This window comes from Neoarius graeffei, chromosome 9 (genome assembly GCF_027579695.1).
Source record: "Neoarius graeffei isolate fNeoGra1 chromosome 9, fNeoGra1.pri, whole genome shotgun sequence".
Taxonomy (NCBI): Eukaryota; Metazoa; Chordata; class Actinopteri; order Siluriformes; family Ariidae; genus Neoarius; species Neoarius graeffei.
In genome coordinates this window covers 70,604,638-70,629,419 of record NC_083577.1, presented here as the reverse complement: position 1 = coordinate 70,629,419, position 24,782 = coordinate 70,604,638, and the positions used below count along the sequence as shown (strand labels likewise).

Below are 24,782 nucleotides of genomic sequence, written 5' to 3'. Positions count from 1 at the left end.
AAAGAGAACCCAGTTAAACAAATGAGACAAAATTATTATACTTGGTCATTTATTTATTGAGGAAAATAATCCAATATTATTTGGTATGACTCCCTTGTGCAGCAATAACTGCAACTAAACGTTTGCGGTAACTGTTGATCAGTCCTGCACACCGGCTTGGAGGAATTTGAGCCCATTCCTCCGTACAGAACAGCTTCAACTCTGGGATGTTGGTGGGTTTCCTCACATGAACTGCTCGCTTCAGGTCCTTCCACAACATTTCCATTGGATTAAGGTCAGGACTTTGACTTGGCCATTCCAAAACATTAACTTTTATTCTTCTTTAGCCATTCTTTGGTAGAACAACTTGTGTGCTTAGGGTCGTTGTCTTGCTGCATGACCCACCTTCTCTTGAGATTCAGTTCATGGACAGATGTCCTGATGTTTTCCTTTAGAATTTGCTGGTATAATTCAGAATTCATTGTTCCATCAATGGTGGCAAGCCGTCCTGGCCCAGATGCAGCAAAACAGGCCCAAGCCATGATACTACCACCACCATGTTTCACAGATGGGATAAGGTTCTTATGCTGGAATGCAGTGTTTTCCTTTCTCCAAACATAATGCTTCTCATTTAAACCAAAAAGTTCTATTTTGGTCTCATCCGTCCACAAAACATTTTTCCAATAGCCTTCTGGTTTGTCCACGTGATCTTTAGCAAACTGCAGACGAGCAGCAATGTTCTTTTTGAAGAGCAGCGGCTTTCTCCTTGCAACCCTGCCATGCACACCATTGTTGTTCAGTGTTCTCCTGATGGTGGACTCATGAACATTAGCCAATGTGAGAGAGGCCTTCAGTTGCGTAGAAGTTACCCTGGGGTCCTTTGTGACCTCGCCGACTATTCCACGCCTTGCTCTTGGAGTGATCTTTGTTGGTCGACCACTCCTGGGGAGGGTAACAATGGTCTTGAATTTCCTCCATTTGTACACAATCTGTCTGACTGTGGATTGGTGGAGTCCAAACTCTTTAGAGATGGTTTTGTAACCTTTTCCAGCCTGATGAGCATCAACAACGCTTTTTCTGAGGTCCTCAGAAACCTCCTTTGTTCGTGCCATGATACACTTCCACAAACGTGTTGTGAAGATCAGACTTTGATACATCCCTGTTCTTTAAATAAAACAGGGTGCCCACTCACACCTGATTATCACCCCATTGATTGAAACCACCTGACTCTAATTTCACCTTCAAATTAACTGCTAATCCTAGAGGTTCACATACTTTTGCCACTCGCAGATGTGTAATATTGGATCATTTTCCTCAATAAATAAATGACCAAGTATAATATTTTTGTCTCATTTGTTTAACTGGGTTCTCTTTATCTACTTTTAGGACTTGTGTGAAAATCTGATTATTTTTTAGGTCATATTTATGCAGGAATATAGAACATTCTAAAGGGTTCACAAACTTTTTCAAGCTCCGCTGTATATCAAGTCAAGTCTAGTCATTTTATAGCACATTTAAATGCAACAAAGTTGGCCCCAAAGTGCTTCACAACATAACACAAGATTTGGAACGATGTTTACAAGGAAACAGAATAAATAGCAAAATTGAACTAGATTAAAACCCAAGCTAGCAAGAAAGTGTAGAAAAATGGCATAAATTTGTAAAATATAAAGATAAATAAACAAAACAATTTATAAAAGTAGTTAAAATAATTAAAAAGGGTAGACTTGACATCACCAATTAAAATTGAAAATAAAATCAGAATTAAAAAATGAAAATAGAAATTACTACCTCAGATTGTACCAAAAGCAAGAGAGAAAAAAATGCGTCTTTGAATTGGATTTAAAGCAATCAGTGGTGGGAGAGGATCTGACACATACAGGTAGTCGTCGACTTACGACCGATTGACTTTACGACCGTCTGGTTATGACTGGCAAGTGTTTCCCAGCTGAGCTAGCCGAGCGTACGACAGTTTCCGCCCCAGCTCCCGGCAGCGCCCAGCATCCAGCCAGTGTTGCCAGATACTGCTGACGGTTTCCAGCCCAAAATATGTTCAAAACCCGCCAAAATGCACTTAAAACCGCCCAATCTGGCAACACTGCATTCAGCCTCTTCTATTATGTGTGCAGTGTTTCGCTGGACAAACAACGAGCGAGCTACAGCGCGCATACGGCTTAACCAGATCTTGTGCTATAACATGCGCAGCTGGTAATCAAAGTCATTTTCACTTTTCTGTTCTGTTACACTGTTCTGTGTCCAACGTCCAAAATGAAAAGTTAGTTTTCAACTGTTCAGCTAAAAAAAAATGTAATTAAAACGATTGTTGTTGTTGAAATGATGTGTTTGCAATTTATTTATAATCAAAAACTGATACAGGTGGATGAAAGAGTGATAGTGTGATAAAGTACTATACTAGTACTACTGAGTGATAAGAAGTCCTAGTGAATGCTTGATAAGTAGACAAGAAATAATTAGGTGTATTTTTCGGCGCACACTGCACGCACGCACTATGACTCAAAATAATATACCGGCAAGAAATAAAAGTTACTTTCACCCCTGAGTATGCAGTGTTTGACTTAAACCAAATAATGAGCCAAGGTAATAAAATAAGAAAATGTTGATAAAATAAGACTTTAAGATGATTACAATATCATTACACATCACAATATACTTACGTTCATTTAACATAGGCCAACTTACGACCAGATCGGTTTACGACCGGTCAGTCGTAACCAAACGCAGTCGTAAGTCGACGACTACCTGTATAATGGCCCTTTTCCACTACCCTTTTTCAGCTCACTTCAGCTCGCTTCAGCTCACTTCAGCCCGACACGGCTCGCGTTTCGACTATCTAAGAACAGCACGACTCAGCTCGCTTCAGCCCTGCTCAGCCCCCAAAACTCTCACGGTTTTGGAGTAGGGCTGAAGCGAGCCAAACCGAGCTGAGTGGGGCTAGGGGCGTGAGGAGACACTCCCCTGTGCACTGATTGGTGAGGAGTGTCCTCACATGCCCACACATACCCCGCGAGCACGCTGGGATCTGTAAACACCGTAAACCCGGAAGGAGAATTGCGAGAATTATGAAGCCTTATGCGCCTCACCTCATCTCTACGCTCTTGCCAGTATCTGTTGGTGTTGTCTGTGACAACAAGCCACAGCACCAAGACCAGCAACACTAACGACTCCATGTCCTCCATGTTTATTGTTTACTCTCCGGGTCGTGAGACTACCGCTTAAAAGGTCACTGATGTCACTGTTTGCGCCGCCTAACGACATCACCTGACGTCCACCCACTTTCGCTAACTCCACCCAATGTGTCCACCCACTTCCAGCCAGCACGGTTCAGCACGGTTGTAGTCGAAATGCAACTCCAACAGCCCCGCTCAGCTCGACTCAGCACGGCATGGCTCAGCCCAACTCAGCCGCGTTGGTAGTGGAAAAGCGGCATAAGAAGACTGTTCCAGAGCTTAGGGGCAGCAACAGAGAAGGCTCTGTCACCTTTGGTTTTTAGGCGTGTGCGGGGCACTGAAAAAAGTTGTTGTGATGAAGACCTGAGGGATATGGGAGCAGAACAAGGTGTGAGGAGATCAGAAATGTACTGAGGGGCCAGACCATTTAAGGCTTTAAAAACGAACAATACTTTAAAATCAATTCTATACCTCACAGGTAACCAGTGTAGCTGTGCTAGGATGGGAGTGATGTGTTGCCTTTTCTTTGTACCAGTAAGGAGCCTAGCTGCAGCGTTTTGGACCATCTGTAAGCGTATGAGGGTGGAATGAGGCAATCCCAGATAAAGTGCATTGCAGTAGTCTAACCTAGAAGTAACAAAAGCATGAATAACTATTTCTCGGTCTTTTGGAGCTAATATCAGTTTTAGCTCTGCAATGTTTCTCAAATGATAAAAACTACCTCACCACATTTGCCACCTGCTTGTTAAAACTCAAAGTATTATCCATAAAAAACATCAAGAACTGCTCAACTAAATAAAGAAAATCTAGATTTATTAAGTGAGTATGTATATTGATTGATATAAACTTCGAGGTGAGGATGTCATGGAGGTGAGAGTCAGACAGTAAATTTCTCCACTTGTTTAAATTGATCAGACTGAAAGCTTACTCACATAGGTAGGTACTTCCAAAGAGAGACAGCATTACCTGTGCGTGTTTGCAGATCTTTGATACCTGTCTCCTGGAACATGTCTGTAGAAGTCCAGTAAGGATTGAGCTCTGAACTTGTTTTGGAGTTGTGAATCAAACTGGAGTTCAGTTAGTTCCATTTGAAGCTCCTCACTTACTGTGTCCACATTCACAGAAAAGGGCTGAGCAAATGGCTCAAAACCTGTTGAATTGTCTCTGAAATCTTCAACGCGCCTGTCAAACTACACCATGAGATTGCTGAGAATGTCCATGTACTTGGGTACATTTTCTTCCATCAGGTCTACCTCTCCAAGCCTGGAGAAATGGGCCAAATTCCCGAAGTGTGGAGACACGGGGGGAGGGAGTGGGAACAACAGCGTAAGAAGCAGCAAGCAAAAGCTGTGGGAGGAAAACTGGCACAAAAAAATATGGTTTTTAAATATAATTTGGACTATTTATTGATAATCACCTCAAGCGACTCAGCAAAATGGCTGCCTCGACTTTGTCTTGGTTATTATTCACCGATATTCTCGTCACCTTCTGTGAATAATTGTTCAATAATGCAATCATTAAACGCTTGATGAAAATACAAAAGGCCCCACAACTGGATGCACACTAAACTATATATATATATATATATATATATATATATATATATATATATATATATATATATATATACACACACACACACACACAGTGGGGCAAAAAAGTATTTAGTCAGCCACCAATTGTGCAAGTTCTCCCACTTAAAAAGATGAGAGAGACCTGTAATTTTCATCATAGGTACACTTCAACTATGTGACAGAATGGGGGGAAAGAATCCAGGAAATCACATTGTAGGATTTTTAATGAATTAATTGGTAAATTCCTCGGTAAAATAAGTATTTGGTCACCTACAAACAAGCAAGATTTCTGGCTCTCACAGACCTGTAACTTCTTCCTTAAGAGGCTCCTCTGTCCTCCACTCGTTACCTGTATTAATGACACCTGTTTGAACTCATTATCAGTATAAAAGACACCTGTCCACAACCTCAAACAGTCACACTCCAAACTCCACTATGGCCAAGACCAAAGAGCTGTCAAAGGACACCAGAAACAAAATTGTAGACCTGCACCAGGCTGGGAAGACTGAATCTGCAATAGGTAAGCAGCTTGGTGTGAAGAAATCAACTGTGGGAGCAATTATTAGAAAATGGAAGACATACAAGACCACTGATAATCTCCCTTGATCTGGGGCTCCACGCAAGATCTCACCCCGTGGGGTCAAAATGATCACAAGAACGGTGAGCAAAAATCCCAGAACCACACGGGGGGACCTAGTGAATGACCTGCAGAGAGCTGGGACCAAAGTAACAAAGGCTACCATCAGTAACACACTACGCCGCCAGGACTCAAATCCTGCAGCGCCAGTACATGTCCAGGCCCGTCTGAAGTTTGCTAGAGAGCATTTGGATGATCCAGAAGAGGATTGGGAGAATGTCATATGGTCAGATGAAACCAAAATAGAACTTTTTGGTAAAAACTTAACTTGTCGTGTTTGGAGGAGAAAGAATGCTGAGTTGCATCCAAAGAACACCATACCTATTGTGAAGCATGGGGGTGGAAACATCATGCTTTGGGGCTGTTTTTCTGCAAAGGGACCAGGACGACTGATCCGTGTAAAGGAAAGAATGAATGGGGCCATGTATCGTGAGATTTTGAGTGAAAACCTCCTTCCATCAGCAAGGGCATTGAAGATGAAACGTGGCTGGGTCTTTCAGCATGACAATGATCCCAAACACACCGCCCGGGCAACGAAGGAGTGGCTTCGTAAGAAGCATTTCAAGGTCCTGGAGTGACCTAGCCAGGTCATCACAGGGCTGACACATAGACACAGACAACCATTCACACTCACATTCACACCTACGGTCAATTTAGAGTCACCAGTTAACCTAACCTGCATGTCTTTGGACTGTGGGGGAAACCGGAGCACCCGGAGGAAACCCACGCGGACACGGGGAGAACATGCAAACTCCGCACAGAAAGGCCCTCGCCGGCCCCGGGGCTCGAACCTGGACCTTCTTGCTGTGAGGCGACAGCGCTAACCACTACACCACCATGCCGCCCACAAATAAATATATATTAAGTAATTATTAGCATAATATATACACTACCGTTCAAAAGTTTGGGGTCACCCAGACAATTTTGTGTTTTCCATGAAAAGTCACACTTTTATTGACCACCATAAGTTGTAAAATGAATAGAAAATATAGTCAAGACATTTTTCTGGCCATTTTGAGCATTTAATCGACCCCACAAATGTGATGCTCCAGAAACTCAATCTGCTCAAAGGAAGGTCAGTTTTATAGCTTCTCTAAAGAGCTCAACTGTTTTCAGCTGTGCTAACATGATTGTACAAGGGTTTTCTAATCATCCATTAGCCTTCTGAGGCAATGAGCAAACACATTGTACCATTAGAACACTGGAGTGAGAGTTGCTGGAAATGGGCCTCTATACACCTATGGAGATATTGCACCAAAAACCAGACATTTGCAGCTAGAATAGTCATTTAGCACATTAGCAATGTATAGAGTGTATTTCTGATTAGTTTAACGTGATCTTCATTGAAAAGAACAGTGCTTTTCTTTCAAAAATAAGGAAATTTCAAAGTGACCCCAAACTTTTGAACGGTAGTGTAAGTGAAAGAAGTAGATTGTAGAAGTAGAAAAATGGTAAAGGAAAGGATGAGTTTGGTTCAGTTAGACGACCCTGTTTTCCCAGTATGCCCTAGCCTGGGAAATCCCATGCTGCTTTGCACAATCGTTCCGATCTGAAAAGACAGCATGGAAACTATGGTCTAAAGGCTCGCCTGAGTTAGGGAGCCAATCAGAGAGTGGGGAGGGGTGGAAAGACGGTGACGCGTACTACTCGACAAACGGAAGCTTGTAGTTTATTTGGGACTGTTTACCGATCACATTTAACATGGCGGCGAGCGATACAAACCAAACTTTCGATCAAGCTTTAGACACTGTTCTGAATAGTTTAGAGCGAAAGTTTGTTTTAAAAAAAGAACAGCGTTTGGCGTTACAGTCTTTCTTCGTCGCTCTAACTACGTCACCGGGTACAACTGCCATGATTGGCCATGGGCTACATATACGCCAAATGATAGACATTCGCAACGTCCAATAAACGGCCATTGACAATCGTAAACCACACCTCCCCTACGAGAAATTCAATAGGCGGATTCCAGACCATATTTCACTTGTGATATGGTCTGGTGTTAACCAGACTAAGTATGCCCCTGGTTGGGTTGTGTTAAAAGGAGAGACCATGAGGCCATTTTGCGGCAGGTTAAATGCTTTGTAGAAGCTGGACGAGAGGAGCAGCTCAAGGGCGATTGGACTCAGGATGCTGTGCACATGTTAAGCTGATGCATACATCGTGTATATTATTTGTGAAGGCAGTGGTTTACGTACGTTCAGGGTCGTCTTTGAACCCAGCCATAAAACTTAATTTTAGCTTCACAAAATTCCTACTTTTACAGCAAATGTAACCTTAAACGCACTTGTCTGCGTAATGATGCTCATAATAAATCACAGCATGTCCGTGTGACACACTGATGGTGTCGTCTAACAGGCATGCAGGATGGGCTTTTTCCCCGATCACAGAGAGGATTCACACACTGAAATTGATTCATCACAGCAAGTCACATGAGGGGGAAAAACAGGGCCTTTTATAAAGACACATTTGTCCCTGCAGAGTTCTGTTTTTCTCTTTTCCCCTTTTTGTCTTTCTGTCTATCTACCTCTCAGTCCTCCTCTATTTCTTCTCATCCTTCCATCCCAGAGGGCCCATATGTTTCCTTTAGTCATGCCCACTACCTCGTCCCCTCAGGTCAAAGTTCGCTTCGAGCTCAAAAAAGATGTCAATAATATCAGCAAATATTGAGCAAAGCACTAATGTAAATAGACCTGTTTCCTAATGCCGTGTGTCTGGGGGCTGGGGCGAGCGGATCTAATGGGGTGAATGGATCAGGAAGCTTTGGATTGGAGCTGGAGACACTCTGACCCTCCACACCAGCATAGTGTTAATGCATTCCAGACCAGTATGAACTCTGCTGTGTTATTGTTTTCTTATCCAGTCTAAGATACAATCACCTCTTTACGGAAGCCGAGAGAGGCCCTTCATATAATCCTTTTTTTTAATTCACCTTGTTATTCCGAGATAACGACATAATTAATTCAGGATCTCGAGAAAACAACACAAATAATTCGAGATCTCGAGAAAACAAAACCGTTATCCCGAGATAACGACATAATTAATTCAGGATCTCGAGAAAACAAAACCGTTATCCCGAGATAACGACATAATTAATTCAGGATCTCGAGAAAACAACACAACTAATTCGAGATCTCGAGAAAACAAAACCGTTATTCCGAGATCTCGAGAAAACAAAACAATTATTCCGTGATCTCGAGAAAACAAAACAATTATTCCGTGATCTCGAGAAAACAAAACAATTATTCCGTGATCTCGAGAAAACAAAACAATTATTCTGTGATCTCGAGAAAACAAAACAATTATTCCAAGATCTCGAGAAAACAAAACAATTATTCCGAGATCTCGAGAAAACAAAACAATTATTCCGTGATCTTGAGAAAACAAAACTGTTATTCCGAGATCTCGAGAAAACAAAACAGTTATTCCGTGATCTCGAGAAAACAAAACCATTATTCCGAGATCTCGAGAAAACAAAACAATTATTCCGTGATCTCGAGAAAACAAAACAATTATTCCGTGATCTCGAGAAAACAAAACAATTATTCCGAGATCTCGAGAAAACAAAACAATTATTCCGAGATCTCGAGAAAACAAAACAGTTATTCCGAGATCTCGAGAAAACAAAACAATTATTCCGTGATCTTGAGAAAACAAAACTGTTATTCCGAGATCTCGAGAAAACAAAAGTTATTCCGTGATCTCGAGAAAACAAAACCGTTATTCCGAGATCTCGAGAAAACAAAACAATTATTCCGTGATCTCGAGAAAACAAAACAAGTATTCCGTGATCTCGAGAAAACAAAACAATTATTTCATGATCTCGAGTAAACAGCTGAGAAATGGTTCATTCCGGTGTGCCAAGAGACTTGTGATATGCTGACTTTGGGGCCATTTCTCATTCTGTATAGACGCAACTTTGGTCATTAGAATGTCTGGAATAATCGATCACCTAATAAGGCAATATTTTGATCAGGGGTTGACACAGGGAGAGATTGCATTAAGCCTTTTAATAAGGGATAATTTCAAAATTAGTCCGCGGCACCTTCGCAGAAAACTGGCCCGGCTTCATCTCTACCGACGGAGATACAGTGATCCAGCTGAGATCATGAAATAATTGTTTTGTTTTCTCGAGATCTCGAAATAACGGTTTTGTTTTCTCGAGATCTCGAATTAGTTGTGTTGTTTTCTCGAGATCCTGAATTAATTATGTCGTTATCTCGGAATAACAAGGTGAATAAAAAAGATTATATGAAGGGCCTCTCGCGGCTTCCGTACCTCTTGGTTTAAAAAAAAAAAAAAATAGGGAAATGATCATCTGGGCATGAAATGTTTGTGGAGCTGACTTTATCCCTTTTTTTGACGTGTGCAGACACCAGTCACTGCATTTGATTCTTCTAGTTTCCCTGAGCGTCTGATAGCAAAGGGTTTTGTGTGGTGATTTTTTTTTTTTTAGGGTTTTTTTTTTTTTTGGGGTGAATCTTTGATGGATTGTGTTGTATCGCTCTGCACGTGTGCGCGCGCACACGTATCTGTTCGAGCAAATATGTGCATGATGCGTCTGTTTAAGCTAACTGCAGTCTCCGAGATGTCCGTCCTGCTGCGTTTCAGTTTGATGTGAAGTCCTGCTGTGCGCCATTCTCAAAGACCTTGAGAAATGCTCACGTTACCCAAAACAAAAAACTCTGAACGTTCTCTCCAAAGTGTGTTTGGAGGAGTTTTTTTCCCCCCACTCTGATGCCACACTGACGGCCCCAGGCAGCTGCTTTAAGAGAAGCAAGATTCGGACCATTTATCTGTCTTTGTGTCAAGTTATTTGTACTGCAGGGTCTCTGCTTATTGTGAAGAAATTTGACTTTGCAAAGTTTTGCCGATTAGGAATTTTAAACAAGAAAGTTCTTTGACAGTTTTACAGCAAAGTTTTATTCAGCCAGCCATTTTTATACATAATGTATACGGCAGTAGATTTTTCAGGTCGGAGTGAAGAGCGTTGCACGAAAAACTGCCTCTCTTAAAATACAGACTGGGCGTTGGAGTGAATTTCACATTTTAATGCTATTTGAATTAATATACTAAAATAACACAACTGTGGTGAGTAGAAAAGCATCTTGGAACAAAGAAAAGAAAGAAAGCACAACTTTATTCATCACACACTTGTGAAATTTCCTCTCTGCATTTAACCCATCTGAAGCAGTGAACACACACGTGAGCAATGAGCACACACACATACCCAGAGCAGTGGGCAGCCATGCCAACAGCGCCCGGGGAGCAGCTGGGAGTTAGGCACCTCGCTCAAAGGCCCCTCAGCCCAAGGCCGTCCCATATTAACCTAATTGTAAATCTTTGGACTGTGGGGGAAACCGGAGCACCCAGAGGAAACCCACGCAGACACGGGGAGAACATGAAAACTCCACACAGAAAGGCCCTTGCCGGCCGCTGGGTTCGAACCCGGAACCTTCTTGCTGTGAGGCGACAGCGCTAACCACAACACCACCGTGCTGCCCAAAAATATAAAATCTATATTTTATAAAATCTTGGGGCGGCACAGTGGTGTAGTGGTTAGCGCTGTCGCCTCACAGCAAGAACACAGTTTGCATGTTCTCCCCGTGTCCGCGTGGGTTTCCTCCGGGTGCTCCGGTTTCCCCCACAGTCCAAAGACATGCAGGTTAGGTTAACTGGTGACTCTAAATTGACCGTAGGTGTGAATGTGAGTGTGAATGGTTGTCTGTGTCTATGTGTCAGCCCTGTGATGACCTGGCGACTTGTCCAGGGTGTACCCCGCCTTTCGCCTGTAGTCAGCTGGGATAGGCTCCAGCTCGCCTGCGACCCTGTAGAACAGGATAAAGCGGCTAGAGATAATGAGATGAGATGAGATAAAATCTTGTTATAGTCAATATGCCTCAAAGGTTTGACTTGTTCTGGGAGGCTTTTCTGCTCACCATGGTTGAAAAGAGTGGTGATTTGAGTGATTAGAGACGTCCTGTCAGCTCAAACCTGTCTAACCTTTTTTTTTTTCTTCCTTGTCTCATTCTCTTCTCTTATCATCAAGGCATTTCCACCTGCAGAGCTGATGTACACTTTTTGCCCCCCCCAAAAAAAAAAAACTAGAGAATGTTGTCATAGCGGTTTCTGGAATACTCAAACCAGCCCATCTGGCACCAACAACCATGCCGTAGTGAAAGGCACGGAGACGGCATTTTTCTCCCATTCTGATGATTAACATGAATGTTCACTGTTGCTCTAGACCCAAGCTTCTGCTGCATGATTGGCTGATTGGATAATCGCACGAATGAGCAAGGGTACAGCTATTTCTGGTGGTTTGTCTAGCGCACTATTTGGTGCTCCAGTCGTGAGCGTATAAAGTGAATAGGAAGTCATTTAGTAGTTTGCTGCATATGGAGGGTTTAAGTGAAAGCATGACCCCTGTGTGAAGACAAACTTAAGAGTTGAAGGCTAGTTAACCAAACGGCAAATTAGACACAGGCACAGCGTTGATCCAAGCTCTTACTCTACGTTGAATTAAACAAAGATACTATTGTGCACTGAAAAGATGATGCAGTGGCTTTTCCTGTCCTCAATGGACACGTGTGAGATGTCTGGATTTACATGGACTCGGGATCGCTTCAAGTGAATTTAATGTCCCTAAACCACACTTTTTTTCCTTGTACAAAGCAACAATCATGATGTTGATTGACCATGTGTTTTCGAACCATAGCTGATCCAAAAGGCAATAAATTAATGGAAAAGCAACAAGATCAGCCGATTTTCACGGACTCTGCCGAGACTGAACCGGAAGATCCCGAAGAGGTGCGTGACGTCACACGTGTAACAAAGATCCCGATATCAATTTCGTTCATGTGCGCAGCAGTGGTTAGACCAGTCTCGATACGGAATCACATTTTGAAGAGAATTCTGATGGTGATTGGGATTCTTATATGTCGAAGGGGCAGATGATGATGATCAAGGATATTCCGGAGTAAACGGTTATCCTTCCGAGCCCCCAAGACGAGAAACTGCCAGTTCACTCAGTTCATGATGGTTTTCCTCTGTAGCTTGCGTAAGATAGGGAGAAATGTGCAGCACACGGTGGTTACCTTTCATCATGTTTTCCTGAACAAAACTAAAAACAAATCAAGTCTTGCAATATTGCAATCTGAGAGCATTTAAAGCCTAGGTCACAACCGGACATACGATTTTTTGGCCGCGCGATTTTTGGCGTTTCCCAAATCACTGCGTTTTTTTTGTTCGTGAAGAAAGACGCACATTGGCCGTAAGTTTGTCTTGCAACCTGAAAAAAACGTAAGCGCCCGTAGAGTTTGTTTGACATGACAAAGAACCTCTGCGGCCAGTCTACGGCTCGAAAATCAGCACGTCACACGCGTGCCTTCCGTGCGTTTCTTGCGGTTTTTTTTTTAAAGATTTTTTTGGGGCTTTTTTTCACCTTTATTATTGGATAGGACAGTGTAGAGACAGGAAATGAGCAGGAGAGAGAGACGGGGAGGGATCGGGAAATGACCTCGGGCCGGAATTGAACCCGGGTCGCCCGGATTTATGGTATGGCGCCTTATCCACCTGAGCCACGACGCCCCCAGTTTCTTGCGTTTTTTGCACGTAGACCGGTCGTAGGAGCACGTACGGCCGGTTGTGACCTCGGCTTAACACATTTCAGTTAATAATTAATGATGATTCCGTGCGTGCATTTTTCTTCCTGTTAAAGTGCATCAAATATGATAAGATCGGATGTTGCGAGCGTGTAAATGTTGCTCATAATCCTGCATCTGGTGCACTGTGTGTGTGTGTGAGAGATAATAGGGGAATCGACGAACTGTCCAAATGTCAGATCAAATGTCATTTATTAAATAAATGGCTTTCTTTTTTACTCCAGTAATTCCCATGTGGTCATACTGGTGGTGATGAACATTTGATGAATCAGATTTATTATTAGTAGGCGACACGAAATCTGCCCGCTTCGTTTGCACAAACTTCACCCACTGTCGCTTTAGATTAGTGTCATTTCTCGTAAATTCGTGATCTGAATGTCCTGTTGTATACGGATTTGAACATCCAAACACAACACAGCGCTTTCCCATCATTATTTTTGTAAGATTCCAGCAACAATATCCAATTTCAGCAAGTAAACAATGACGGAATCGGATGAACCGAAATGACTCGGATAACCGGGGTTCCACGCGTGACGTTATGTAAGATTAGCCCTGAGGCAAGGCTGCCTTTTTCCAGGATCCAGAAGCCGCAATTTATCGATAGTTTTGTGCTTGATTATAAAATAACAAATAATTAATATTATTTTCCCCTGCTTTATTAGTTAATTTTGGTCATTACTAATGATATATTAAGGCATTACAATAAGACATTACATACGCATTTTAAGAAATGGAAAATATGTAATCGGAAAAAAATTGCTGTGGCCAAATAATATGAATTGGAAAGCTTAGTTTATGATTTGTTCATATGATTCAGGGGACAGTTTTCAGTGTCCATAGCTTATGTAAGGAATCAGACATAAAGGAAAATAACCAACAGTGGGGCTGTTACCCCAAAGTCAGTTGTTTAAATAATATTGGCTGGTGTTGAGTGGTATATCAGATATATTCCATTCAGCTAGCATGATACTGAATGAGTTGAAGACAAGTTCAGTATCATGCTAGCTGAATGGAATATATCTGATATACCACAAAAAAGCCAGCCAATATTATTGTTATTATTATACATACACTCTTTTCCAGTTTTTTTTATGACCGTTGGTTTGTTTTTCTCTTGTAAATATGCGTGAAGAGTATCTAATGAAGTTTTGGTAGCCTTTCAGGTGTTCAACACGTCTTTCTTTTTCCCGGCGAACAAAGAAATGCCTCTTTGCGTGCACAGCAGAAAACTTTCTCATTGAATATTTGCATCAGCTCTGATGTGACATCATGTCTTGACAACCATGCAATAACGTTGCCATATTCAACGCTCATTCTCCATTGGCGAGTGTGATGTAATACATGTAGGATAAGCGATATGCAGAGACTCAGATTGTTGGCGCGCCCGCGTCTAAGACACACTATTTCGAATAATGAACGCATTGTCGAGAGGGGCAGGGGCCAATATGGACGCAAGCATTTTATACCCTATTTGGAACGTTTCGTGGCGTATTACAGACCCTCCAGGATTTCGCGATGTTGCGATTTGCAACTTCAACACAAATTCAACCAATCCCCGCGAATTCAGGGCGGTGTTGCATTTATATCCAATCACCGCAACTTTCCCACAAATTTGACCAATCGTTGGCGTCATCTTGAGGTGACGTCGACAGACTACCTTCCGCCTTATGTCCAGTGTTGCCAGATTGGGCGGTTTCCCGCCCAGTTGGGGGGGTTTCAAGTGCATTTTGGCGGGTTTTGAACATATTTTGGGCTGGAAAACGTCAGCAGTATCTGGCAACACTGCTTACTTCCGTGTTTTCGTTCAAGACAAGCAGCATGTGCGAGTCAGTGTTTATGTAGGCTTAAATTCTGTTACTGAAAGTGTGTTATGTTTACAGTGAAGCACTGTGTGCACTTTACATTATTTTTTTTTACTTAATACAAGAAATTAATGGATGCCAACATTTTTGCCAAAATGGTATTTTATTTCCCATTGTTTAGGCAGCTTCAGCATCATACTGTGAGATTCTGTTCAAATTGTTTTTTTCTTCTATGAAGCCTGAGCCATTTATTTTATTAGTTTATAATTATTGTTTAATTTAGTCTTCAGGAGAGACTGCCTGCACACAGTACTAGTATTAATAGTTTTTTTTCTTACATTAAAGCTGAGGCATTTATATTATATTTTAAGGTAACTTCATGTTGTGCTGTGAGGTTCTATGCACTTTAACCTTTGAACCAACAGGTGCATTTGGATAAGTAAAGCCTATTTTTCTGCATTTTTGTAGTCCTGGTAATCTTTTATATTGGTAAAGTTGTTTGTAGGACCATTTCTCAGTGTCTTTCTTCTTTTAATCAATAGTTTTTCAGTAATAACTTAATATTTAACATATCACTCAATTTTAATCACAAAAAGAGAAAATCGCAACAATTTCTCGCAAATTTCACTTCCTCCCGCAATGTAATCGCAACAAAAACCTAAAAAACACCGCAACTGTCATTGCAATTTTTTGGAAAAACCCCCGCAACATCAGACATTTTAGCCCGCAACAATCACAAAAAAGGCCCGCGGAATCCTGGGGGGACTGGTATTACTTGACTTCATGGTCTCAATATAAAAAATCTTGCACAAATATGCAACTTCCAACATAATTATCTGGATATTCAACAGATTTCAGCATCGGATGAATTTGTTTTGACCACCGCCATATTGAATACGCCGCCCCGTTTGTAGCATCCCAAGCGAGTAAAACCTGATCCAAGTCTTTCGCTAGGTGGCGTCTTACGGTCTATGTATGAATATTCGAAAGAGACAAGAAAACATGGATAAGAAAAAAAAGGAAAAATACATCTATTTTGTCATTCTTCGGCAGAAATAGAGTACAGTCACCTGAAAAAACTGGTACCCCTGATACTCAAGGTAATTAGTCATACTAGATTTACAACAACTACTGCAACATCAACTACAACAGCAACCACTACTACCACTGACTACTACTATAGACCTACACCAAACTGAAAACAAGTTAATAAAATAAATTATAATTTACAAGGAGGAGATAATATAGATGTGATATATAGTGGCCTGTGGTTGAATTCCAAAATATTGCCACTGATTAAACAATATCTCAATATATTTGGTTGAAGCATTGATTTTTGTCATCTACATTGCTTCATATGGCTTCTAAGACCAAAAAAAAAACAGAATTGAGAAGAAAAAAACAGCCCCTGGGCTGCCCCAGCTGTTCATTGGGCTCGCTTCGCTCACTAGGTTCGCTTCAACTGAAGGATAATCACTGGGCCCCCCATTGTAGAAATGGGCCCCTGTTTTTTTCCCAGGAGGGGCCCTGTGGGCCCCTTGACCTGCAAAACAATCTAAGTCTCTGGATATGCTAACAATATTGCATGATATCAAACCAAATGAATGAAACCTGCTAGAAGGGAATAGAACATGTTTTTATTCCATCAAAAAGTATCCTGTATGTATAATAATTTCCTGTAGCATCACGTCCTGCAATGTTTTATTCCTCTTCTAAATAGAACATTTTTAACTTATTGTCCATTTAAAGTTATGTTTGTTACAGGATATTTATACTATGCTAGCTTATTTGTTGAAGTCAACAGTCATAATAAGTGTCCTATTCCTCCGATTGCTTGCATTCTGATATAAGCGAGAGCGGGGGGATACGGAAGTGAGCGGTAGCTCACAGCTGATCTTATGCCAAGTTGTGAAACATCCATGAAACAAGTTATTTCCTGTTATCACTTTATTATAGCATGTTACAACAGCTATTCCCTTCCCAATAGTCATGCCCGTTCTAGCTTGCCTTTTTGCTTTCTGTTGAAGTGAAGGCAAAAAAATCCATCTCGTCATGTTCTAGCGAATCCAGAAAGCCCTCTGTCAATCCCGGCTAATGTAAAGGAACTGCGTTACCTGGGGATTCTTCTAAAAACTGCTAAATAAACCTCACTTCTAAGAAAGATTCGCCTCATTTGCATTTACACATGAGCTGTTACTATAGAAACCATAGTGTATTAGAATGATAACACATGAGGTGTATATTAATATACTTGCAGCTGAATTTATGTCCATGCTGTGCTGTTATAGAGAATGAATCAACCCTCTGACTAGTCAGATTGGAGAGTTCAGCAGTATGGTAGTTTAATATGATTAAATTGCACCCTTTTTGTGTTTTTTTTCCCTTAAACAGTGGCACAGTTTTCACCTTCCATAGTTTATTTGATGGGAACGCAGTGTAGCACTTTTGCTAATGGTGTGTGACAGCCAAAACAATTAATATTCCAACATTTTCCAATAGTAAATTACAAAGTAATTCAATTTAAATGCAATTTAACAGCTCTAATGTGTCCTATTTCTCCTATTTCTCTTGTATTTATCACACTCTGATCACATGCTTTGTTTCTGTCCAAGTATACACACACACACACGAGTACACACTCCCTGTTGAGTTATCACCTCGCAAGTGGCATCACGGTGTTGTTTGTTGGAAACAATTCATTTTATTTCAGACACAGGGAGCTATTATCACTGCTTTCCTCTCCATCTGCCACTGTGAAGAGTTGTCCTCATTTGTTGTAAAACTGTCTGAGGGCAGTACGGGGTCATGATCTTGTGTGTAAGTTTGTTTAGAATGACACTTGCGAACGTCCGAACCGCATCATTTTTGTGTAATGCTTCTCCCTCGAGACGTATAAAAGACATTTGTTTTCCATTCAAGACATGAGAGTAACGCATACTGCTTTTCTGGTTCAGTGGTTACTTGTGCGTGATGTTGATTGTGCTGCGTGTCGCAGGGCTCTGGGTCTGCACATTCGGAGTGTGGATGAGAACAGCCGCTCCAAAAGAGAAGGCATCTTCCAGGATGATGACTGCATCATCAAGATCAACGACACCGAGCTGATGGACAAGTCCTTTTCACAGTGAGTAAACGAGTTTACAGCAAGAAAACCCGCATGAGTGCTGTTGGCAAAATTCTTCTCTTTATATCTTCCTTTTACTCTGGTCCAAGCCCAGCCCCGCCTCAACCCGACCACGTGGCCCTACCCCTCCGTTTTGCACATTCCTGCATTGGGTATGGTGTCCTGTTTCTTTGGGGATCGAGGGGTAGTGCTCGTGTAGCCCTCCAGATGGCCCTTGAAACAGAGCGTTTTCAGATGCAGGCTCCAAACGGAGTGGTAGAAGAAAATTCCCAGAATGCCTGGCGAATTGAGGCAGTCTAACATGCAACATGCCTACTGGTATGGGGAAAGAAGCAGATAAATTTATACATCTTCATAAATAATCATGCAAAAAAAAATGAAAAGCCACTGGAACTTTTGAGTTTAATGTAGATACTTAAAGGTCTGATGACACGAACATGACTCTATGCAATTTCTTAAATAAACTATACAACATGGCAAACATGTTAGATTTCTGTTATAATTACGTGAAAAGAAGCTGTTGTTACGCGAATATCCAACTTTTAATTGCACAGCGCAAGAAAACTGGGTCCGTGGCTCGCGGCCATGTTTTGACGTCAGCGGAAGAACACGCTGCGGTTCACTGGCTGTCCTACTCAATGGAAATGGCGCGTGAAAACGCCGGTGAACTCTCTAGCTCTTCCTCTTCTGGGAGTCTAGAATTGTGTTGAGTGGGATAGATCGGAAGAATCAAGTGATGACGAACACGGGTGCATCCAACCGTACAGGTTTGAACCTGTTACTGTGCAATCTGAGAGCGACTCTGACCCCGAGATGGACAGCGGACAGGCAGACAGCCCAGCATTGAACACCACAAGGTTGGATAACAAGGATTGGTAGGTCAACCCGTATTTGTTCAAAATGTTACGGAATCAATATTTTCATATTGTGTATTGTTGTCTTGCATGTGTAAACGCTGCTTATATCATGTAAGCCGTATGCTACACTGAATACATAGTTCCTAATGGAGCATGCAAACGGCTAACATAATAAGCTTACGACTATGCCTGATCCGTGATACATTTAGGATAATATTGGCAGGCACGTCTTCTAGTTTATGGCTTCTTAGTTTTATCCTTGAATGAAGCAAAATATTTGATAACCTACATCAGCGTAAGCAAATGACAATCTGTAGCCTACTTGTCTGGCTAAGTTAGCTTTCCCTCAGTGTTTGCTTTGAGAAACAAGCTTTCACAAGCAAATACATGACTGATATCACGCCGACTTTATGATTACATTTATGATTATCATGAATGTGTACTCTATGATGTGTACTCTATGAGCGCTCTGGAGCGAGTCACTTCCAAGATGGCTGCGCAGACCGCATGGTTACTATTTTTAGCATCATGTCAGAGCACTCTATAGCTCTACGTACCTTTATCTTATGTCGTTTCTCAACACATGTTCTGACAGTTGGACTGTGTTTGGAGGAGTCGCCTTGTCCCAGGCGACTGCTGGATCCGGCATAGCTACTAGTAGACCCCCTCCGGAATACTGTAGGCACTGCTGATGGTAGCAACACACGTTTGTGCTGAACTGAACACCCAAGAGATTCCTTTAAGCTGGGAAGGGTTTCAAAACAATCCAAATCGAAGTGTTCAGAGCACAGGACGGATGTTGGTGAGGGCTCCCACTTGTCACGAGTGCGCCTGACTTGCTTCACCCACTTCACATGCAGCTCGGGATCTCTGGGAAACTTGAATAAACTTACCCCATCCTTGTGGGTTTTGGAGCAAAAGCCGGCAACACAACGCGAAGGCATAATAACTATATATACCGTATTTTCTGGACTATAGAGCGCACCTGTATATAAGCCGCATCCGCTCTATTTAAAAAAAAAAAAAAAAAAAGATATACAAGCCGCACCGGGCTATAAGCCGCAGATATCTATGTTGAAAAATTAGATATTTACTGCATGTACAGAACGATTTTGTACTGTAAATGTAGATGTATGTACCTGAACAGATTCTTTCCGAACAGTGCCTTTTAACACGGCAGCAGCTTTGCTGATTAAAACGGAACAGAACCAAGAGAAAATAACCGGTATTTATTTACCTTCATTTCTCCTGTGTTTGAAACCACAAGTCACTTTAATCATCTTTGCTGGATTTGAAAATAATTACCAGTTAGTAATTTGTCGTGCGTGTTCTATCTGCTAAAGATCTGCTAATTCTTCTTTGCATTGATTTTTCGTCTATCTTATTTTTGATTCTACTTCCGGTTAGAGCGCCCCTAGCGGTGGAAGAAAAATCCACAGAATAGCCGCACCTTTGTATAAGCCGCATGGTTCAAAACCTAGGAAAAAAGTAGCGGCTTATAGTCCAGAAAATACGGTATATTATAATAATGTATAATAATAATACTAATAATGATAAACTGAACACGTCTCGCATCAACAACAAACTGGTAAGTTAGGAGGAAGGTTCTTTCGCTGACGTCATATAGCTCCTCCTCCTCTTTCGTCTCCTGGGTGCTGCAGCCCCGTCAAATTTGCCCAAATAGCTGCGTTTTTTATCATAACTTGTAAAATAGGCGCCTTCGTGAATTAATATATGGATCATCGGGAATTACTTTTTATGTTATAAAACATCGCCAAAGATGTCAAAAACGTGTCATCAGCACTTTAAGTTATTCCACTAAATCAAGTTGTACGTGAACTGATAGCCGACAAGGCACGCCATGTACGATTGAGCTGAATCACTGTTTTATTCTATCCACATTCACTGGATTTTGAGGAATGGAGCATTTTTATTTTTTGCAAATTCGATAAATGAGAGCTTTTATACAAAACGTTCTACAAAATCATTTCCACTTAGAATGTGAACAAACCAGTGAAATGACAGTAGCAATTTGTGAAAAATGTGATAATTTTTGAAAAATAATTAAAAAAAAAAGATATGTTTTTACCATCAAATACTTTTATTCCATAATTTGTTGCTTTTTTTTTTGTATTTTTTGGGGTTTTGTTTTTGAATCGTTTTTATTTAGTTCTCGGTTGGTTCAGCAACACGCACCGCCATTTTGTTTTTCTCTACTCATGGTATATGAGCTGATATCCTGGTAGTAGACTAGCCAATCAGAGCGTGCGATTGCTTATATCCAGTAAATGTGGATAGAATAAAAGGAATATGAGATATATGCTGGAATGCAGTGTTTCTCCAAACATAGTACTTCTCATTTAAACCAAAAAGTTCTCTTTTGGTCTTGTCCATCCACAAAATATTTGCACTAGCTTTCTGGCTTGTCCATGTAATCTTGGGCAACTGTAGTCAGGCACTAGTGTTGAAGAATATATTCAGGAGAGCAGTAGTTTTCCCCTTGCAACTCTGCCATGAAGATCATTGTTGTTCAGTGTTCTCCTGATGATGGACTCATGAACATTTAACATTATACAATGTGAGAGAAGCTTTTAGTTGCTGACCTTGCAGACTTTTACAGACCGTACCTTGCTCCCGGAGCGATCTTTCTTGATGATCCACTCCTGAGGAGGGTAACAATCATCTTGAACTCCCTCTATCTGTCTGACTGTGGATTGATGGAGTCCAAGTTCTCTATAGATGGTTTTTCCAACCTGATGGTCATCAGTAGCGCTCTCTCTTCTGAGGTTCTCAGAAATCTCCTTATTCATGCCATGATAGACTTCCCTCCATGCCCTCCATGATTATTGGTACCCCTTGTAAAGATTTGGGTGAAGTAGCTTCATCTCACACTGAAAAAATGAAAAAAAAAATCCAACCTTTAATTGAAATATGTTTATTCAAAGAAAAACAAACCCCTTATCAAGAATTTATTATTTTCAACGAAAACACATGCCACTATTTTTGGCACCCCTGGAAATGATAGTGAACACAATGTAACTGAAGCATGTTTCCCATTTAAATTGTACATTTTTGAGTTGATTGGAGTGTGTAGGAATTTTTAAAGGAACAGTCCACCGTACTTCCATAATGAAATATGCTCTTATCTGAATTGAGACGAGCTGCTCCGTACCTCTCCGAGCTTTGCACGACCTCCCAGTCAGTCAGACGCAGTCAGACGCGCTGTCACTCCTGTTAGCAATGTAGCTAGGCTCAGTATGGCCAATGGTATTTTTTGGGGCTGTAGTTAGATGCGACCAAACTCTTCCGCGTTTTTCCTGTTTACATAGGTTTATATGACCAGTGATATGAAACAAGTTCAGTTACACAAATTGAAACGTAGCGATTTTCTATGCTATGGAAAGTCCGCACTATAATGACAGGCATACTAACACCTTCTGCGCGCTTCGGCAGCGCATTGATATCTGAGCTCCGTATCAATGCGCTGCCGAAGCGCGCAGAAGGTGTTAGTACGCCTGTCATTATAGTGCGGACTTTCCATAGCATAGAAAATTGCTACGTTTCAATTTGTGTAACTGAACTTGTTTCATATCACTGGTCATATAAACCTATGTAAACAGGAAAAACGCGGAAGAGTTTGGTCACATCTAACTACAGCCCCAAAAAATACCATTGGCCATGCTGAGCCTAGCTACATTGCTAACAGGAGTGACAGCGCGTCTGACTGACTGGGAGGTCGCGCAAAGCTCGGATAGGTACGGAGCAGCTCGTCTCAATTCAGATAAGAGCATATTTCATTATGGAAGTACGGTGGACTGTTCCTTTAAGCTGATTAACTTGCTGATTGAACTGAAGAACAAATTTGAGGTGGCACAGAAGACCAAATTCCCTTAGTCATCCAGCAACATGGGAAAGATAAAAGAACACACCAACCAATGAGGGAGAAGTGTGTTGACCTTCATAAGACAGGGAATGGTTATAAAAAATAGCTACTACGCCTGAAAATGTCCATTTCTACTGTTAGGCCAATAATAAAAAGTGGACACCAACTGGAACTGTTACAGACTTGTCTGGAAGAGGATTCAAGTTTATTTTGCCCCCATGTCCAGTGAAGGCAACAGATTATTTGGAAGGTATGTCGGCGGGGGCTTTTCTGTCAATTAACCACAAACATAAGCACCTGAAGTTTGCGAAACGTTACTGCAACTTTGACTGGAACTGTGTTCTCTGGTCTAATGAAACAAAAATTGAGCTTTCTGGCAACAAACACTCAAGGTGGGTTTGGTGTAAAAAGAAGGATGGCTATAAGGAAAAGAACCCGATCCAAACTGTAAAATATGGTGGAAGTTCTGTGATGTTTTGAGGCTGTTTTTTCCTCCAAAGGCCTGGAAACCTTGTTAGGGTACATGGCATCATGGACTCCATGAAATACCAGGACATCTGAAATCAAAATCTGGCTGCCTTTGCCAGGAAACTGAAACTGGGTCGTGATCGGATCTTCCAGCAGGACGATGATCCGAAGCACGTGTCCAAATCAACACAGAAATAGTTCGCTGACCACAGAATCAAGCTTCTGCTATGGCCATCTCAGTCCCTTTGACCTGAACACCATTGAAAACCTGTGGGCTGAACTGAAGAGGAGAGAGTGCACAAGACAGGGTTTGGGACCCTGGATGATCTGAAGAGGTTGTGTAAAGAGGAATGGTCTCAGATGCCCTGCTCTGTATCTCCAACCTTATAAAATGTTATAAGAGAAGACTCGGTGCTGTTTTACTGGCAAAGGGAGGTTGTACAAAATAGTAAATGCAGGGATGCCAATAATAGTGGAATGTGTTTTTGTTGAAAATATTTATTGATGAGGGATTCGTTTTTCCTCTAAATAAATTTGTTTCAGTTAAATGTTGGGATTTTTTTTTCTTCATTTTTCTCAGTGCCAGATGAAGCAACTTCACCAAAAGTTGGAATTTTTTCTAACTCTGTTTACTAATTTTTACAAGGGGTGCCAATAATCATGGAGGGCAATGGAACTGCTAATCCTAGAGATTCACATACTTTCCCCACTCGCTGATATGTGCTGTGTAATATTGGATCATTTTCCTCAATAAGTAAATGACCAAGCATGATTTTTTTTTTTTTTTTGTCTCATTTGGTCAATCGGTTTCATCTTTTGTAATTTTCGGAGTTGTGTGAAAATCCAGTGATGTTTGAGGTAGTATTTATGCAGAAATTTCAATAGAAATTTTTCAAGGGTTCACAAACTTTCAAGCACCACTGTGTCGGTCTTATCACGGGCATAAAAATCGACAGACTCTTCTCATTTTGTTGTTGTGAAGCTTCGGCTTATTTAAGCTCATCACAGCATCGGACGGGTTTCAAAAGCCGTGGTAACATGGCTCGAGGAGAAACATCCGTTTCATCCAGCAGCCCTGGTCCTTGAAAGCTCCTCAGTGCTCCCCCTCATGCCGGAACATGAGTGTATCACACTTGTTGTTGTAACAATAGCTGATCTCACCCCCTTTTGTTTTCTTCTACACCGTGCTGTGGTTGGTATGAGGTGAATGTGTTTGTTTATTGCATCAAACAAAGGAGATATTTTAGCGTACAGGTGTGTGACAAAGGAGAACTGAAGTCATTTTAAACTTGCTTTATCCAGGTGATAATATCTACGGAAGGAAGCGTGAGACTTGAACATTAATTGTTTGGGGAAAGAAAAATCTTTAAAAGGTACCAGTCCAGCATTTAAACATGATCGATATCGATAGTACAAGCCCTAATTATCATAACGCACACAAGTGCAGCCACCGGTGGTGTAGTGGTTAGCGCTGTCGCCTCACAGCAAGAAGGTCCGGGTTCGAGCCCCGTGGCCGGCGAGGGCCTTTCTGTGCGGAGTTTGCATGTTCTCGCCGTGTCCGCGTGGGTTTCCTCCGGGTGCTCCGGTTTCCCCCACAGTCCAAAGACATGCAGGT

The 24,782-nt window shown here is 41.6% G+C and overlaps 1 protein-coding gene across 6 annotated transcripts in view; it reads left to right on the top strand.

The window, feature by feature from the left end:
- Positions 1-24,782, top strand: part of pard3bb (par-3 family cell polarity regulator beta b) — a 920,021-nt gene that overhangs the window by 425,838 nt on the left and 469,401 nt on the right. For 5 of the 6 annotated variants that reach the window (XM_060930187.1, XM_060930184.1, XM_060930183.1 and 2 more), the window contains exon 8: positions 17,834-17,959. The exons of the other annotated variant lie outside the window; for it this stretch is intronic. In XM_060930187.1, the coding sequence (XP_060786170.1) occupies positions 17,834-17,959 (126 nt within the window). The remainder of the gene's footprint in view (positions 1-17,833; positions 17,960-24,782) is intronic. 6 annotated transcript variants of the gene reach the window in all.